Source organism: Serinus canaria, chromosome 25 (genome assembly GCF_022539315.1).
Source record: "Serinus canaria isolate serCan28SL12 chromosome 25, serCan2020, whole genome shotgun sequence".
NCBI classification, from domain to species: Eukaryota; Metazoa; Chordata; class Aves; order Passeriformes; family Fringillidae; genus Serinus; species Serinus canaria.
In genome coordinates, this window is record NC_066338.1 from 8,976,729 (window position 1) to 8,994,508 (window position 17,780).

At 55.3% G+C, this 17,780-nt stretch overlaps 1 protein-coding gene across 1 annotated transcript in view; it reads left to right on the top strand.

Annotated features, from left to right (window-relative positions):
• The window catches only part of LOC127059077 (zinc finger protein 646-like), a 69,210-nt gene extending 52,742 nt beyond the window's left edge, over positions 1-16,468 (top strand). The window contains 9 exon segments of the mRNA XM_050984777.1: positions 1,412-1,428; positions 3,771-4,161; positions 9,346-9,476; positions 11,900-11,981; positions 12,170-12,580; positions 12,583-13,049; positions 13,800-14,183; positions 14,611-14,686; positions 14,875-16,468. Of these exon segments, the coding sequence (XP_050840734.1) occupies positions 1,412-1,428; positions 3,771-4,161; positions 9,346-9,476; positions 11,900-11,981; positions 12,170-12,580; positions 12,583-13,049; positions 13,800-14,183; positions 14,611-14,686; positions 14,875-16,205 (3,290 nt within the window). The 3' untranslated portion in view covers positions 16,206-16,468.
• Positions 16,469-17,780: the final 1,312 nt, after the last annotated feature.

Consider the following 17,780-nt stretch of genomic DNA (forward strand, 5'->3'; position numbering starts at 1 on the left):
CTCCCCATCGGCATCTGCACACATCCACAGCCCAGCATCAGAAATCCCTTGTGGAGAGCGGATTTGTCAACTTCTGGCCCCAGAAAAATCTCACTTTTTGCATCTTCTGGTGGCATCAAGCAACATTGAATGCCTTGGAGATCTTCTCCAACGTAAATCTATCAGTTTAATTCTCTGTGTTTCACAGGCATCTTCCACAGCCCAATGGGGACGGACTGGGGCAAAACCCCTGGTTTTGAAGACAGTTGGGTGGAAACCCCTCCAAAAATGGTTCTTTCCACCCACCCAAGCACGTGGATGCTCTGCTGGCAGGACCATGTAAATCCTTTTTGGCCTTGAAACAAAAAAGTTTCTGTTCATCCCTTTGAAAGCCCTGAAACTGAGGTAAAAATAAAGACCTTGAACTAAGGTATAGATGGGGACGTGTGAGAACATGGGAAACATGGATGGGGACATGAATTAGGACAGCATCAGTGCCACCACCTGTGCCACCACAGTGCTACCAGCGCCTTCATCTTGGCCATGGCCAAGCGCTGCCTGGTGCAGTTCCTGCCACCATGTCCCCACTGTCACCACTGCAGTGTCCCAGCTGAATGGCTGTCCCACCACCATGGCAGGATGGGGAACTTGTTCAGCTGGTGACAAGTGGCCTAGAAGTGAGTGACAGACACCAGGGTGTCCCAAAGCCACTGCACTCAGGGGGTTCCAACCACCCCTGGGGACAGGGCAAGGGTCAGTGTCTCCCACGGATGTGGATATTGACAGCCTGGTCAGAGAGAAAGTCAGATAAAATTTCCCAGGCATTGTCCTGGGGAGTTTTGAGAACACTCAGAAAAAGAACTAAAGGAAATTTCTAATCTCTGCAGCTGGTGTTGTTGTTACTTGTAAGATGTGCTGGTTTAGGGCAAATTTGGGAGAGAATCCCCAAAAAGGGGGCCCCTCCAGAAAGCAAACCCACACGGCCCCTTCCCCCCAACCGGTTCAGGAAGGATTCCTGGGAGAGAAGTGGAAAGAACTTGTTTATTTAACAGGCACAACACCCCCAGCACACAAAATAAACAATACCAGATGACACCACTCTTTCACCGCTCTGAAAAGGATGACAGATGCAGAAAGTCTCTCCTGGGGTGGTCGCTCTGTTATCAGTCCCTCCGGCGCTGGGGCAGCTGCTGCAGCCACAAGGTGCAAACTCTCAGTGTTTCCCAGGTCCCAGTCCAGAGCAGGTTCAAGTAGTTCCAAAAAAGGGAAAGGGAAAACAGTCCAGGGAAAAATTTGGACTGCTTAGCTAAACTAACTAATGAGCAGAAGGAAAAAGCAAGAGCAAAGCAGAAGCAAGAGCGAGAGCAAAGCAAAAAGCCAAGCATAAAGCAAAAGCTGCACTATGTGCTGCCCCATGTCTGTGTCCCGCCAGCCGTGGGGGAGTGGGTGGTAAGAAACCAAAACAAAACTTTCACTCTTCAGAGCCAGTCTTGAAGGCACAGAACATAATATCCAGCAAAACCAGCACACACGAATGGGGATACAAGCATCACAACGTCACCCTAGGACAACCAGCTGCCAAGAAAGTTGAACAGTGCAACAAACTACTTTAGACTACTGTGGAAAATGTGGTTTTTATGATTGGCTTATCACAAATATTAAAATGAATATTATATGTATTATGTTAGAAAGTTATGATGCATTAATTCTCTTGGTAGTGTGTTAAATGTAGTTTTATGTCATAACATAATCTTAAAATAAAATCTATGCTATGTAAGATATTTTTTTTAAAGAGAGGAATGAGGTACTCACACCAATATAGCAGCAACACGACACCCGAATCTTTCAGAGAAAAAGAATTTATTGCTCCCTTCTCAGAAGAAATGAACTTCTTCCTGCCTTGCTCAGCCCTGAAGACGCTGTCAGGATCCAGAGGAAGAAGTTCACACTGACCAGACAGAATCCTGTGTGTGAATGGAATTTATGCATCATGCATGAGATATATGAATATGCAACAGGCTGTTGCTTTTAAGGGTTAATCCTCTGTTAACGTGTGTCCTTTTTTGGGCTGTTTTCCCAGAAAGAGGCACCCAAAATGTCTGTAACTCTTTGTTTTTATTGTCTCGTATTGTCCTAACCCTAACTGTCCAAGTTTTTTTTACTCTAATCATATACCTATTTTTATAAATAGTTTTATTACTATTAAACTTTTTAAATTTTAAAAACAAGTGATTGGTGTTTCTCACAGACCCCCCCTGGGAGGGACCCCCCGCTGGACCAGGGAAGGAATTCTTGTCCCTGAGGCAGAAACAGTGGCAGGAACTGACCATGACTCCCATCCCCTCTCCCTGCCCCGCTGGGCAGCGCAGGGAGGGAGTCGGGAATAATGGGAAGTCCGTGAAGGACAGAGAGGTGGGGAGAAAGTTCTTTTTCAGGGTTTATTTGACTCCTCATTCTGCTGTTCTGATTCACTCAGTCCCAAATCCAATCCATTTTCCCATGTCAGAGCTGTTGTGGGTGTGATGGAGATCCCTGAGTGACCTCTCCCTTCCCTTATCCTCGGGGGAAGGGGGAACAGGGGGTGCAAGATGAGGGGGGTCAGGGCAGTCTTAGTGCCAGGGATGGATGTGCAGGGGGAGAGGGGATTCAGACCTGGATATGGGGGTAAAAGAAGGTCCCAGTGCCAGGAATGGGGGATCAAGTGGTGTCTTAGGTTGGAAATGGGGGTGTGTATTCTATTCCTATCTGTTAGAGGTGGGGCAGTTATCTTCTGTGAATCGGGCAGTTTTCTTTATCTCTTCCACAAGCAATCTTCCCCCTGGAAAATATCTCCTGTTAACGAGCCATTGAGTCTCAGTGCCTGACTGATAAACCTGCATCATCCCACTGTGAGAAGCTCTGCCCAGAGGGAGGAGCCAAGCATTCCTGACTGGATATAATCTGAGATCTGGAAGACCACAATCAGCCTTTCCCACTGGATTCCCAGAGGAAGACCAGGCCCATCTACACCATCACTGGATTTCAGAGAAAGGCTACACCCTTCTGCAGGATCACTGCTTCAACAGAACCACATCTGTTACTCCAGGAGGACTGCAGCCACCATTTCAATTGGGCTGCTAGCAACACCCTGACCCACAGGGTATTTTGACTCTGTCAGTGTTGTTTTGTATTACTGCATTGTTTCTTTTATTTTTTAAAATTTTCTTCCCTAATAAAGAACTGTTATTCCTACTCCCATATCTTTGCCTGAGAGCCCCTTAATTTCAAAATTATAACAATTTGGAGCCGAGGGATTTCCATCTTCCATTTCAGGGGAGGCTCCTGCCTTCCTCAGCAGACACCTGTCTTTTCAAACCAAGATAAGTGGTCGTGTTATCAGGGAACAGAGGGGACAGGGGGATCCCTGGCCTGGAAATTGAGTTCCAGGGGTGTCCTGTGGCAAAGAAATAGTGGATCAGGGTGTTTCCTGAATGGGAAACGTGGGTTCAGGGAAATCCCCTTCCTGGAAATGGGGGTTCAGAGGGGTCCTGGTGCCTACAAATGGAGGTTCAGAGAGGTGCTGATGCCCAGAAATGGGGGTTCAGGGATGTACACGTGCCTGATAATGAGTAACAGGGGGTCCTGGTGCTGGGTAGGGGGGTGCAGTGAGTCATAATACCCAGGAATGGTGGTTCAGGGGGATTCAGGGAGATCCCGGGAGATAAGGAACATGGGGGCTTCTGGTGCTGGGGAAGGGGATTCAGGGAGGTCACGGTATCCAGGAATGGGGGTGGATGGTGTTCTAGTACTAGGAAATGGAAGTTCAGGGAGTTCCCAGTGCCCGGAAATTGCGGTTCGGGGAATTCCGGGTGTCGAGGGTCCCCCTCACCTCTCCCCGGCCCCCTACGAGCCCCTCCAAGAGCGCCCCCAGCCCCAGCGCTGGAGCCCGCTACGGCCCCACCCCCAGAGCCACCATTGTTGTTGCTCCTTCTTGCCCACCAATAGTATACTGCGATTTCTGTGACGTCATCAGTTGCTGGGCAGATTGCGGCGGCGCAGAGCAGGGAACGAAAGCGAAAGTGCCTGAGGGAGCTCAGGGGAATTCCAGGGAATTCCCCGGGATCCCCTCCTGGGATCTCCCGGGACCCTCCTCGGCCTTCCCTGCTGGACCTGCGCTCAAACTCTGCGGCGGCTGCTGGGAAGGTACTGGCATGGACTGGGACACAGGGATACAGAGACACACTGGGATACACCGGGATACACCGGGATACACCGGGATACACCAGGACTGGGACCCACTGGGAGCAGGATCAGGGCACACTGGGAACCAGCAGGACCAGAGCTTGGGCAACAGGGATCATAGTGGGACCAGTCTGGTAGTGACTGGGTCTACCCTGGGGGCAACTGGGATTGACTGGGACCATGCTCAGGGAGATTGGGGTCCTACTGGGATCATACTTGGAATGACTGCATCTATGCTAGGGGCAACTGAGAGCAACTGAGGTCATACTGGGATCATACTGGAAGTGACTAGGAGCAGGCTGAGGGCAACTAGGATATACAGGGAATGATAGGAATCACACTGGAGGTGACTGGGATGACTATGAGCAACTGGAATCATGCTGGAAGCTACTGGGAGTGAGAGGAGACACACTGGGGGACCTGGGATATACTGGGAGTGATGGGGAGTGACTGGGATCACAGAGGAACCATTAAGGAAGTTACTGGAATAATACTGTGAGTATCTGGGGGTGACTGGGACCATGCTGGGAGTGGCTGGAACTATACTAGGGGTGAATGGAAAGCCCTGGGACCATGCTGGGATCATAGTGGGGTGACTGAGAGTGACCTGGGGAGAACTGGCCCAGCTGGGGCTCAGGATTTTCTCCTGAGGGTTGCCCCAGGTCCTGCTGCTCCCCTGGCCCTACAGAGCTGAGGGACAGGGGACAGCTGAGGGACAGGGCACAGCCAGGGAACACGGCCTGGCTGAGGGACACTGAGCTCCAGCACTTTGGGCTGTTGCCCTCGGGCTCCCAGCACAGGCCCAGGGGCAGAATCCCCTCCAGGAACTGCTGTTTGCTTTGCTCTGGAACATTCCCCAGGGGCCCCTGCAGCAGCTGCAGCCTGGCCAGGTGCCCAGGGTCACCAAAGCCACCCCGGCAGTGCCCTCCTGCCCCGGGCAGGGCACAGAACAGCCAAGGAAAGGCTCGTGCTGGGCTCAGGGCAGGGACAGGACACTCCCCTGGTGCTGCCACGGGCACAGCAGAGCAGGCCTGGGCAAAGGATTGGCATCCATGTCCCATGGAATCCCAGCAGGGATTACGTCTCATTGCACTGCTGGCATTGCATTGGTCATCAATTCAAATCATTTCCCCATGGAATTCTCATGGCAGTGGGTTGGGAGGGATCCATCCATGGAATTCTCACCTGACTGGGATGAAAGTGAGATTCAGCCATGGAAATTCCATGGGAATTTCTGCATTCCAAGTCTCCCATTCCTGAATCCCCCATTCCCATAGGAATTCCCCTCCCACACCCACTTCTGTGCTCCAGAGCCTCCAACCACAGAGCTCCATTTGGGAGCTCTTCCACGCAGGTGTGTCCCAGGTAATGATTCATCTGTTCCACCGTGACCCCTTTGGATTCCCAGCACCTCTGGCTGATCCAGGTGGCACTGTCAGACACTGCAAAGCTCCTGGATCCCAGCTGGAAGGAGATTAAATCCCACCCCTCGTAGCCATACCAGCGGGATCCATGGATATTCCGTGGGACAGGAGGGCACAGCTGGAAACCACCTGCAGTGTGGGGAGACCTGGGAACGAGGAGAGAACAAAGCCATTGGGTCGTGTCCCAGCCCCACAGAGCCCCTTGGAGCTCCCTGGATTCTCATGCCAGCCCCACAGGTCCCATCCCATTCCCAGACATTCCCTCAGCCCCACAGATCCCAGTCCAGCCCCCGGCTCCCCCAGCTCCCCCTGCTCTGGTTGTTCCAGCCCCGTCTCCAGGGCACTGTCGGCTCCGTGCTGGTTCCTGTCCTTGAGCTGGGGCTGGATATCCCAATATCCCTCATCTGCCTATCCCAATATCCCAGGGCTGCCTATCCCAATATCCCAGGGCTGGCTATCCCAATATCCCAGGGCTGGCTATCCCAGTATCCCAGGGCTGGCTATCCCAATATCCCAGGGCTGGCTATCCCAATATCCCAGGGCTGGCTATCCCAATATCCCAGGGCTGGCTATGCCAATATCCCAGGGCTGCCTATCCCAATATCCCAGGGCTGCCTATCCCAATATCCCTCATCTGCCTATCCCCATATCCCAGGGCTGGCTATCCTAATATCCCAGGGCTGGCTATTCCAATATCCCAGCCCTGGCTATCCCAATATCCCAGCCCTGGCTATCCCAATATCCCACATCTGCCTATCCCCATATCCCAGGGCTGGCTATTCCAATATCCCTCATCTGCCTATCCCAATATCCCAGCCCTGGCTATCCCAATATCCCAGGGCTGGCTATCCCAGTATCCCAGCTCTGCCTATCCCAATATCCCAGCTCTGTCTGTCCCAATATCCCAGCCCTGGCTATCCCAGTATCCCAGCTCTGCCTATCCCAATATCCCTCATCTGCCTATCCCAATATCCCACATCTGGCTATCCCAATATCCCAGGGCTGGCTATTCCAATATCCCACATCTGGCTATCCCAATATCCCAGCCCTGGCTATCCCAATATCCCACATCTGGCTATCCCAATATCCCAGCCCTGGCTATCCCAATATCCCACATCTGGCTATCCCAATATCCCAGCTCAGCTCCCCCCACCCTCCCCTGTGTCTGCAGCTCCATCCGGCCCCGCTCGCTGCCCCAGCGCTCCCAGGGGGTCCCGTCCACGTCCCCCCCAATCAAGGACTGGGGGACCCTCGGGCCGGGCTCCGACAGCGCCACTTCCAGGCACTGCAGGGAGTGCAGAACTGGGGGGACACGGAGATCTGGGGGTCTGAAAGTGAGAGTTTGGGGATCCAGGGCACTCAGCTGGTCAAGGAACTGGGAGAGCTGAGAAGGAGGTTCAGGGGCTCAGAGCCAAGGAAAGGGGGTGCAGGGACTGGGAGACATGGGATGGGCTGTCCTGTGCCCAGGAAAAGGGGTGCCAGGGCTCTTCTGTGTGAGGAAAGGAAGGGCTGGGGGCTGAGAAATGCAGGAATAGGGGCCCAGGGGTCCCAGGTCAGGGAAAAGGGTGGGGCAGGGGGCTGGAAGAGGCGGGGGCTGGGGAAAGGCTGAGTTGGTGCCTGATGAGGGGGTGCAGAGGGGTCTCAGTGCCAGGCAAATCAGGAACGGGGGGGCAGAGGGGTCTCAGTGCCAGGCAGAGGGGTAAAAGGGCATCTCGGGTCTCAGGAATGGGGGTGCAGGGGGGACTTAGGGTCACAGAAATGGGGGGCAGGGACTGGGAGAGGCAGAAGGGAGTTCCAGGGGGGCCTTGAGCCCAGGAAAGGGGAGTCCAGGGTTTCCCAGAAAAGGGGAGTAACAGGGTGGGGAAACCTGGAATATTTGGGAACAGGGAGTTCCAGGGTTCTCTGGTTTTGCAGAAAGGTGGGGCTGGGGGCTGGGAAAGGCAGGAATGGGGGTCCAAGACATTCCAGGGCATCCCAGGGTCAGGCACATGGGAAGCCTGGAGGCTGGGAGCCATGGGATGGCTGGGAAAAGGCAACCAGAGAGTCCTGATGTCCGAGAAATGGGGGATCCAGGGGGGTCCCTGTGCAGGATAAGGGGAGCAGAGGTGTTCCAGTGCCAGGAATGGTGGTTCAGGGTCCCAGTGCCAGGGGTCCCACTCCCCCCTGACCCCCAGGAGCACCCCCAGCCCCAGCCCTGGAGCCATCCCGCTGCTCTGGGCAGATCCCAGCGGCGCAGGTTGGGAGATGCGACAGTTCCCGAGGGAAGGCTGGAGGGGAACAGGGGGATCACTCCCAGTTGTCCCCAGTGGAGTGGATTAAATCCCAGTTAATCCCAGTCACCCCCTGTGTGGTCACAGTCACTCCAGTATGCTTACAGACACTCCCAGTATATCCCAGTTGCCACGAATTCGTAATCATTCCCAAGAACTCCCAGTTACCTCAGCGTGGTTCAGTTGTCCCCAGTCACTCCCAGTACATCCCAGTTGTCACCATCATGCATCCTATCATTCCCAGTTTCTCCCATTGTGTAGGCCTGGTAGCTCCCAGTAACCCCAGTCAGGGTCCATTGACCCCCACTATAGTCCCAGTATGATTGTAGCCACTCCCAGTATGATCCCAGTATGATCCCAGTCACTCCCAGTCTAATCTCACTCACTCCCATTATGATGCCAGTGGCCCCCAGTGTGATCCCAGTGGCTCCCTGTCAATGCCAGCATGACCCCAGTAGCTTCCATGACTCCCTGTCTCTCCCAGTAGATCCCAGTCACCCCCAGCATGCTCCCAGTCACTCCCACTTCCTCCTGGTTGCTTTCAGCATGATTCCACTTGCTCACAGCCACTCCCGGTCAATCCCAGTAGGATCCCAGTCACCCTCAGTAGGATCCCAGTCTCACTCAGCATGGGCCCAGCTGTTCCCAGCAGCTTCCAGTCACCCCAGTATGGTTACAGACACTCCCAGTATATCCCAGTTGCCCTCAGCATGTCTGTAGTCATTCCCAGTGGCCCCAGTAAGGTGTTAGTTATCCCAGTATGATCCCAGTCATGCCCACAACATCCCAGTTGCTTCCAGCATGCATCCAGTCCTTCCCAGTTACGCCAATTTGTTTGCAGCATGATCCCAGTTTCTCTCTGCTGCTCCCAGGAGCCCAAAGTGTGATCCCAATTGATCCCTTTCAACACCAATATGAGCCCAGTAAGCTCCAGTATGATCCTAGTCATGTACCAGCACGGTCCCAGAATAATCCTAGTTGCTTTCAATCTCTCCCAGTATGGTCCCAGCTGCCCCCAGCTAGATCAACCCAGTCAGTCCCAGTATGATGCCATTTGCTCCCAGTTACTCCCAGTCACCAAGTCCCTTCTCTGCCCGACTGGGATCTGACCAGCACGGCAGCCAAAGGCACTCTGACCTTCCCCCAAGGCGGGCACATCTTTTATAACAAAAACTACGGATATCAGATTTACTTTTTATCCCCAATATCTATCACCCTCGTCACCAAGTACACCCTCACCCCAGCCCAATCCACAAGTGCCCACACCACCACAGAAGATGGATGACAAGAAGAAGAAAGAAGAGTCTTGTGACATGCCCTGATTCCTCCATCTTGTCTCCACAACCCCTCTGTACCAAAACCCCAAAATCTGTGATTTACCCTATAATTATGTCTTCCCTTCACCGTTCACACCCGAGTGATTCTCACAGGTTTCATCTCCTCATACACAGGTGGCACATCCCTAGATGGATCAAAATCAAGCCACCAAGTGCTTCTGGCAACATTCCAGGACCCCCGAGCCCCCCCAAGGGTTCTCTCGGTAGCTCTGGACATCAGGAGTGATGTGCTGAGCTCCCACAAGGTACTCCTGTTATAAATGATCAGATCGGCAACCAAATTTCTTAAAAAAAATTAACAAAGATTTATTAGCTCGACAACAAACTAGAATTTTGAAAAACCACTACAGCCAAGGCAGCGTCAACCCCTGAAGCTGGTGCTGGGTGAACCTGGATCCGACTGACAGAGTGCCAGCATCTCTTTAGCAGTTCACCCCGACTGCTTCATGCAGCTGGCTTATATCCCCTTTAACTGGGATAAATTAAAGGGGATATAAGGCAGAAATGATGGAAGGTTCTTTGGTGTCCCTTCACATGTATAAATGGGACTATAGAGATGCAGAAGTGTACAAAAGCCGGTCCAGAGGTTCGGGTGGCTGTCTGGATTTCTTCAGAACAGCTTTCTCTCACATGTAACCGAGTACTGCCGGTGCTTGAGCTGGTAATGCAATTTCTCCAGGTGCAAGTTCTCGTGAAGGGCTCAGACATTCCTGGGAAATCGGCCCTCATGGTCCGGGAAGGTTTCATTCTTACATTAAAGGTCTTAACGGTCTGGGAACTAGCAGAATAGAAATACGACTCTGCTCCCAGCCAGGGTGGTCAAAGACATATCTTGGATCTCACAATATTTTATATAAATACACAGCATGAATTATCTCTACTACATACTACACTCCCCATACTAGTCCAGTCACTCCCAATATGATCCAAGTGTGCTCCCAGTGTGCTCACAGTCACTGCCAGTTGGGCCTCACATGGTTCCAGTTGCTCTATTTCACCCTCATTTTCATTCCAGTCTCTCCCAATATCTCCCAGTGTACCCCAGTTCCTTCCAGCATATTCCCAATTACTCCCTGTTCCTTCCAGTATGATCCTGTTTCTCAAAGCCACTCTCAGTCAGCCTCAGCAGTCACACTCACTGCCAGTATGAACCAAGTTACCTCCAGTATGATGCCAGTTGATCCCAGTATAAGCCCAGTTGCTTCCAATCACCTCCAGCATGCAGCTAGTCACTCCCAGTTCCTCCCAGTTGCTCACAGCATGATCCCAGTTACTCTCAGAAGCATCCCAGTCATGCCCAGTATATCCCATTTGCCCCCAACATAGCCTCAATTGCCCCTGCAGGCTCCTACTCACTCCCAAAATGATCCCAGTATGATCCCAGTACAGCCCAGTCTCTCCCAGTGATGCCACTCCTGGGATCCCCCAGCCCTCTCTGCGTTCCCCCCTCCTGGATCTCCCGAGAGGACCCGCAAGGGCTGGCAGTGCCCAGGCAGGGTCCCCAGCAAGGCCCAGTTTGGATGTGCAGCCCCCAGTTTGCCCAGTTTGCCTCTCCTTTGGCCCGGGCCGGGTTCCCCCCACCCGCAGCGGCTGGGAGCAGCCGAGAGCCCCGCGCTGCCCATCCCGACCTGTCCCGGCTCCATCCCCGCTCATGCCGCAGGCTGCGAGGGCTGCGGGAACGGGGCAGGAGGAATGGGATGGTGGAGCGGTGATGGAGAAGCAGCAGGACAAAGGCTGGAGGAAATAAGAGAAGGAGAAGGAGGAGGCGTGGAGGAGGAACAGGAAGAGGAGGAGTGGGAGGAAAAGCTGGGATACAGGAAGAAGAGGAAGAGTGGGAAATGGAATCGGAGGAACTACCCGGTCCAGCCCTCGCTGCGTCCGCAGCCCTCCCGGCCCCTGGGGCATTCCCCCCCCAAATCTCGGGTGACTGTGGAGGGGGAGCTCACGCAAATATCATGGGGGCTCTGTGGGAGGGTATTTTTAGGGTGGCCAGGGGAGTTTTGGAGCTCGAAGGACTCCAAAGCTGAGCACAAATGGCCTTTGGAAAGATTTTGGGGATGTCCCGGGAGGTTGTTTTATCACAGGGGAGGGCAGGAGAAGGCAGAACACTGGGACACCAAAGTGTGCAGCCCAGAGAGAGGAGACGCCCAGGAGTCAGCCTGGAGAGGGGAACATCCAGGAGAGGGGGAAGCCCTGGAGCTCCCCACAGCCTGGAGCAGAGTCAGGCTGGGGAGCACTGGGACCCCAAGGGTCCCGGCATCGCTAAGTGGGAGCCCAGAGAGGGGGAGCCAGGGAACCCCCAGCAGCACAGAGAAGGGGGAGCCCCAGAAGCCCAAGGTCAGAAGAGCAGAGAGGGGGGACCCTAGGGATTCCCATGACAGCCTGGAAAGGGTGGGCACCCCGGAGTGGAGAACCCTCAATACATGCAGGACGCCCAGAAGTCCAAAGGGAAGAGACCAGAGAGGGTGGACTCCTGGAAAGGATTTTTTGGGATGATCATGAGCCATTTAAGTCTTGGGGGGCCCAATATTGGTAGTTGTGAGAGGTCTTTCAGACAAATCTTGGTGGTCTGAAGGTTTTTATGGACACAAAAGGTCCGGTGACTTCTAGAGATGAGCTTGGGCAAGGGGAATACCCAGCTCTCACAGCTTGTTTTCCCACAAACCAGGATTTCCCATTCCCAAACCTTGGCCTGATGGAGAAGGCAGAGGCTGTGAGGAAGAGGAACATGGCACAGGAGCACCAGGCAGGTGAGGAGGAAGAAGTCAGTGCCCCTTTCCCCCTCTCTCCTGCTCCATCTCCCAGCCCAGCACAGCCCCCGGCTACAGGACAGCCCTGCTGCCAAAGCTCTCCTGCCGGGGATGCACTGGGACATCTCCTTGCCCTTCCCTGTGGCACAGAGGCAAATCCCATCCTCTCCTTGTCCTTCCTCCCCCAGAGCAGGAGCTGAGCATGGAGTCCAGGGAGGACAAATCCCCGGGGCAGAACCTGGTGGAAGAGGCTGTTTTGAGCGGCTCCACGGCACAGGAACCCAACGGGGAGGAAAAGTCCTGGAGATCCCGCACGAGGAGGGGCTGCAAACGCAGATCGCAGGGATCTGAGGGGGAAAGACCCAGCCTGGGCAGGGCAGGTGGCCAGAGTTCAGAGCTGGGAGTCCATGAGAAGCTTCATGATGGGAAGAAGCCCCACAAGTGCTTGGAATGTGGGAAGAGCTTCAGGTGGAGATGCCAACTCAGCTCCCATTGCAGAATCCACACAGGGGAACGGCCCTACGAGTGTGGGGAGTGTGGGAAGAGCTTCAGCCACAAATCTAACCTCATTGGCCACCAGAGGACCCACACTGGGGAGAGGGCTACGAGTGTGATCAGTGCAGGAAGAGGTTTCAGACCAGCTCCCATCTCCTCAGGCACCAGCAGATTCACACAGAGGAGAGGCCCTTCCTCTGCCCCGACTGTGGGAAGGGCTTCAAGGGCAAATCTGAACTTGCCAGCCACCAGCACATCCACAATGGGGAGAGGCCCTACGAGTGTCCCGAGTGTGGGAAGGGATTCAGCCAGAGCTCCTACCTGATTGTTCATAAGAGGAACCACACCGGGGAACGGCCCTATGAGTGTGGGCATTGTGGGAAGAGCTTCAGCCCTGGAACTGTCACCCTGTCCCGCTTCCTGGTGTCCCCTGTCCAGGATTCCCTTCTCCCTACTGTCACCCCACTTGCTCGCCAACAACTCCTGTTGTCATCATATTTTAAGTCCTATACCTTCTCGGTGATTTTTCATGGGAAGCTCCTCACAGCACTGACTCCTTCACAGCACAACCAATAAGCTCCATCCATCTTCCCAGCACAGCTAACCCCAACTCTCCCTCAAATAGCTCACCCTCTTTTGTAGCACTCTTATTGGACACAGCTGTGGCCCATCAAGGGCAGGTCTGTTCCCAACCCCAGGCAACCAGCGCAGCTGCAACTCCTCAGGGGTGAGACTACCCTCTGCACTATTTTCCTACATTCTATCCCTCCACAGATTCCCAGATCAGCAAGCTTGTCTCGTCCTGCTCCAAACCCAGTCCGAACTTCATTCCCAGTCTCATTTCCCTTCCCATGTTCTCTACCTGGTTGCCATTCCCATATTCCCTGTCCTGTTCCCTTATTCCCAGTCCTGCATTTCTTTATTCCTTGTCCCATTCCTATAGTCCCAGTTGCACACCCCTATTCCCATTTCCAATCCTGATCCCATCTCCCTAATCCCCATCCCATATTCTCGCTCTGATTGCCGTTTTCAAATTCTGTGTCCCATTCCAATATTCCCCATTCCGGTTCCATTCCAGGTCCTTCTCTGTATTCCCTGTCCCGTTCCCGGTCCTTGTCCCCATTCCTGATCCCATTCGCAATTGCTTATTCGCAGTCCATGTCCCCACTTGCAGTCTTGGTGCCTCTCTATTATTTTGAGTCCCATTCCCAGTTCCAGCCGCCATCGCTCCGCTCCCCCCCCACCCCGGGCCCTCTCGTAACTGAGCAAACCCCGCCCTGCTCCCGCCCACCAATCCCAGCGCGCGATCGCTCCTTCATTTGAATAACCACGCCCTTCGGTTTGGCCCCGCTCACCGCAGTCTGCAGCCGCCTCCGGGCGCTGTTTGCTCCCAGTTCCCTCCCAGCGCTCCCAGTAAGAGCGGCACTGGCAGGGACAGCGCTCCCAATTCCCTCCCGTTGTTCTTACTATCATTCCCGGTGCTCTCAGGATCACTCCCAGTGCCGCGCGAGAGGGGGCGGCTTTGGAACCCCCCCGCAGGGCACAGCGCGGCTGCTTTTGAGTGTCGGTACTGCCCGGGCCGGGCTGGGAGCGGAGGAGGAGCGGGAGGAAGAGGAGGAGCGGGAGGAGCCCCAATCCCACGCGCTTTCCCCGCTCAGGCTGCAGTTCTCCCGGCTCCTGCTGCATCGCCCCATCCAGGAGTCACAGGTGAGCGGGGAAGGCGAGCTCGCCCCACATCCATGCGGGGGACCGCTGGGAGGGTATTTTTTGCGGGACACCGGGCGTTTGGATCTCGCTGGACCCGAAAGCTGAGCCGGAAATGCCCCTGCAGGGATCTTGGGGGAGGTCCCACGTGGCGATCGCCCGGTACCGGCGGGCACAAGGGGGATGGATATTGGGTTTGGGGATCCCCGGGAGAGCCGGGGGGGAAACGCGGGAGCCCCGGAGCGGAGAGAGCGCAGAGGGGTGATCCCGGAGTCGGGGGACAAACCGGCTGCCTGGAGGGGTGGAGGAGGCTGGGGATGAGCAGGCTCTGGTTCCCCGAGGCTGAAAAGGACGCTGACTTCTCCAGCGGCACTTGGGCAGAAGGACCAGCAAATCCTACTCGGTAAGCCTTGTTTTCCCCCCAAACCAGGATTTCCCAAACCTTGGCAGGATGAAAAAGGAGGGTGCTGCAAGGAAGAGGAAGATGGCCCAGAAGCCCCAGGCAGGTGAGGAGGAAGAAGTCAGTGCCCCTTTCCCCCTCTCTCCTGCTCCATCTCCCAGCCCAGCACGGCCTCCTGATGCAGGGCAACCCTGCTGCCAAAGCTCTCCTGCCAGGGATGCACTGGGGCATCTCCTTGCCCTTCCCTGTGGCACAGAGGCAAATCCCATCCTCTCCTTGTCCTTCCTCCCCCAGAGCAGGAGCTGAGCATGGAGTCCAGGGAGGACAAATCCCCGGGGCAGAACCTGGTGGCAGAGGCTGTTTTGAGCGGCTCCACGGCGCAGGAACCCAACAGGGAGGAAAAGCCCTGGAGATCCCGCACGAGGAGGGGCTGCAAACGCAGATCGCAGGGATCTGAGGGGGAAAGACCCAGCCTGGGCAGGGCAGGTGACCAGAGCTCGGAGCTGGGAGTCCATGAGAAGCTTCATGATGGGAAGAAGCCCCACAAGTGCTTGGAATGTGGGAAGAGCTTCAGGTGGAGATGCCAACTCAGCTCCCATTGCAGAATCCACACAGGGGAACGGCCCTACGAGTGTGGGGAGTGTGGGAAGAGCTTCAGCCACAAATCTAACCTCATTGGCCACCAGAGGACCCACACCGGGGAGAGGCGCTACGAGTGTGATCAGTGCAGGAAGAGGTTTCAGACCAGCTCCCATCTCCTCAGGCACCAGCAGATTCACACAGAGGAGAGGCCCTTCCTCTGCCCCGACTGTGGGAAGGGCTTCAAGAGCAAATCTGAACTTGCCAGCCACCAGCGCATCCACAATGGGGAGAGGCCCTACGAGTGTCCCGAGTGTGGGAAGGGATTCAGCCAGAGCTCCTACCTGATTGCCCATAAGAGGAACCACACCGGGGAACGGCCCTATGAGTGTGGGCATTGTGGGAAGAGCTTCAGCCGAAGCTCCTGCCTGATCAAACACCAGATAATCCACACCGGGGAACGGCCCTATGAGTGTGATCAATGCAGGAAGAGGTTTCAGACCAGCTCCTGTCTCCTCAGGCACCAGCGCATTCACTCAGAGGAGAAGCCCTTCCGCTGTGCCAAATGCAAGAAGGGCTTCAGGTTCAAGTCTAGCCTTGTCACCCACCGGCGGATCCACACCGGGGAGAGGCCCTACGAGTGTCCCGAGTGTGGGAAAAGCTTCGCAGTGATCTCCACCCTCATTATCCACCACAGGAGACACACAGGGGAACGACCCTTTGAGTGTCCCCAGTGTGGGAAGAGCTTCAGCACAAGCTCCAGCCTGACCCGCCACAAGAGGAACCACACAGGAGAGAGGCCCTACGAGTGTGAGGAATGCAGGAAGAGGTTTCAGACCAGCTCCTCTCTCCTCCTGCACCAGCGCATTCACACAGAGGAGAGACCTTTCCGCTGCCCTGACTGCGGGAAGGGCTTCAAGCAGAACACTGCTCTCATCAGCCACCGGCGCATCCACACTGGGGAGAGGCCCTACAAGTGTGGGCAGTGTGGGAAGAGCTTCAGCAGGAGCTCTCACTTGACCCAACACCAGCGGAGGCAGCACTAAGGTGCAGCCCTGTGAGTTCCCCGAGTGTGGGAAGAGCTCTGTGTACTGCTCCAGCTCCATCCCCCAAGGGAGGATCCTCACAGGATGATCCCCAGTGAGCCCTGCTGGGCAGAGCCCTGCTGGTGATCCATGGTACCAGTGATACGTGTTGGGAAGACACCTGCCTGGGGGGCTCCACATCCTCCTGGTTTCCTATGGCCTAGATTTTCTTTTCATTTCTCTTTGTCTTTTCCAAACAACCAAAACCAGGGTGAAAATAAAGACGTTGAAGTAAGACAATGATTGGGCCATGGGGGATCCAGGGGATGTAGGGGATGCTGGGTCAAGGGACTTGAGGGTTCCTGGGAGGGACTTGGGGGTTGCTCAGGCCTTTGGGCACCCGAGGCCAAGCAGATCTGGCTGCACTTGGAGACCCTGGCAAAAGTTCTGGTGCAGCTGATCGAGGACCCCCTGCCCAGGGGTTCCCCTGTCTCGCTTCCTGATGTCCCCTGTCCAGGATTCTCCTCTTCCTGCTGTCACCCCACTTGCTCACCACCCATTCCCATGTCAGCATGCTCGTCTTGTCCTGCTCTCATCCCAGTCCGAATCTCATTCCCCGTCCCATGTTCTCTACCTGGTTGCCATTCCCATATTCCTTGTCCCATATCCCCTGTTCTGTTCCTGTATTCCCAGTTTTGCATTTCTTTATTCCCTGTCCCATTCCCATAGTCCCAGTCTCACACCCCTCTTCCCATTTCCAATCCTGATCCCATCTCCCTAATCCCCATCCCATATTCTCGCTCTGGTCGCTCCGTGTCCCATTCCATTATTCCCCTTCCCCGGTTCTATTCCAGGTCCTTCTATGTATTCCTGTCCCATTCACGGTCCTTGTCCCCATTCCTGATCCCATTCCCAGTCTCTGTCTTGTATTTCCAGTCCCATTCCCAGTTGCTTATTCACAGTCCATGTTCCCATTTGCAGTCCTGGTCCCTGTCTCTTATTTTGAGTCCCATTCCCAGTTCCAGCCGCTGTCCACATTCTCAGTCCATGTCCCCATTCCCAGTCCCTGTCCCTACTCCCAGTCCTGTCCCATACTCCCAGTCCCATTCGCAGTCCCGGTCCCCATTCCGGGTCCTGTCCTGGTCCCATTCCTGAGGGCCGCCTCTCGCATGGGGCCCTGAGGGCTCCACAGCTCGGCCTGGCTGTGCCACACGAACCGTTCAGCCCTGCTGCTGTCCTTGGCCAGCTGCAGAGAGCACAAGGCTTTGGGCATTTCTCAGAGGCCCCAGCTGGCCGGAGCAGCCCCTCCTGCCAGCAGCCGCTGTGCCTCAGAGCCCTCCCTCAGGCTGGGGCCATGGAGGGGCCGTGGGCCTGGAGGAGGCTCCTGTTCTTGAGAGCGGAGCAAGGCTGCAGCTCCCGCCTGTGGGCCCTGGGCCGCAGCAGCGCAGGGGAGGCCCAGCTGCAGAGCTCACAGCCCCTGCTGGGTCTCACTTGGACGCTTTGGAGCACGAATACCCATCCCATGTTCCCTCTGCAGTTGATGTTTCCATGTTTCCTGTCCCGTTCCCATGTTCCCATCCCCGCTCTCATATCCGG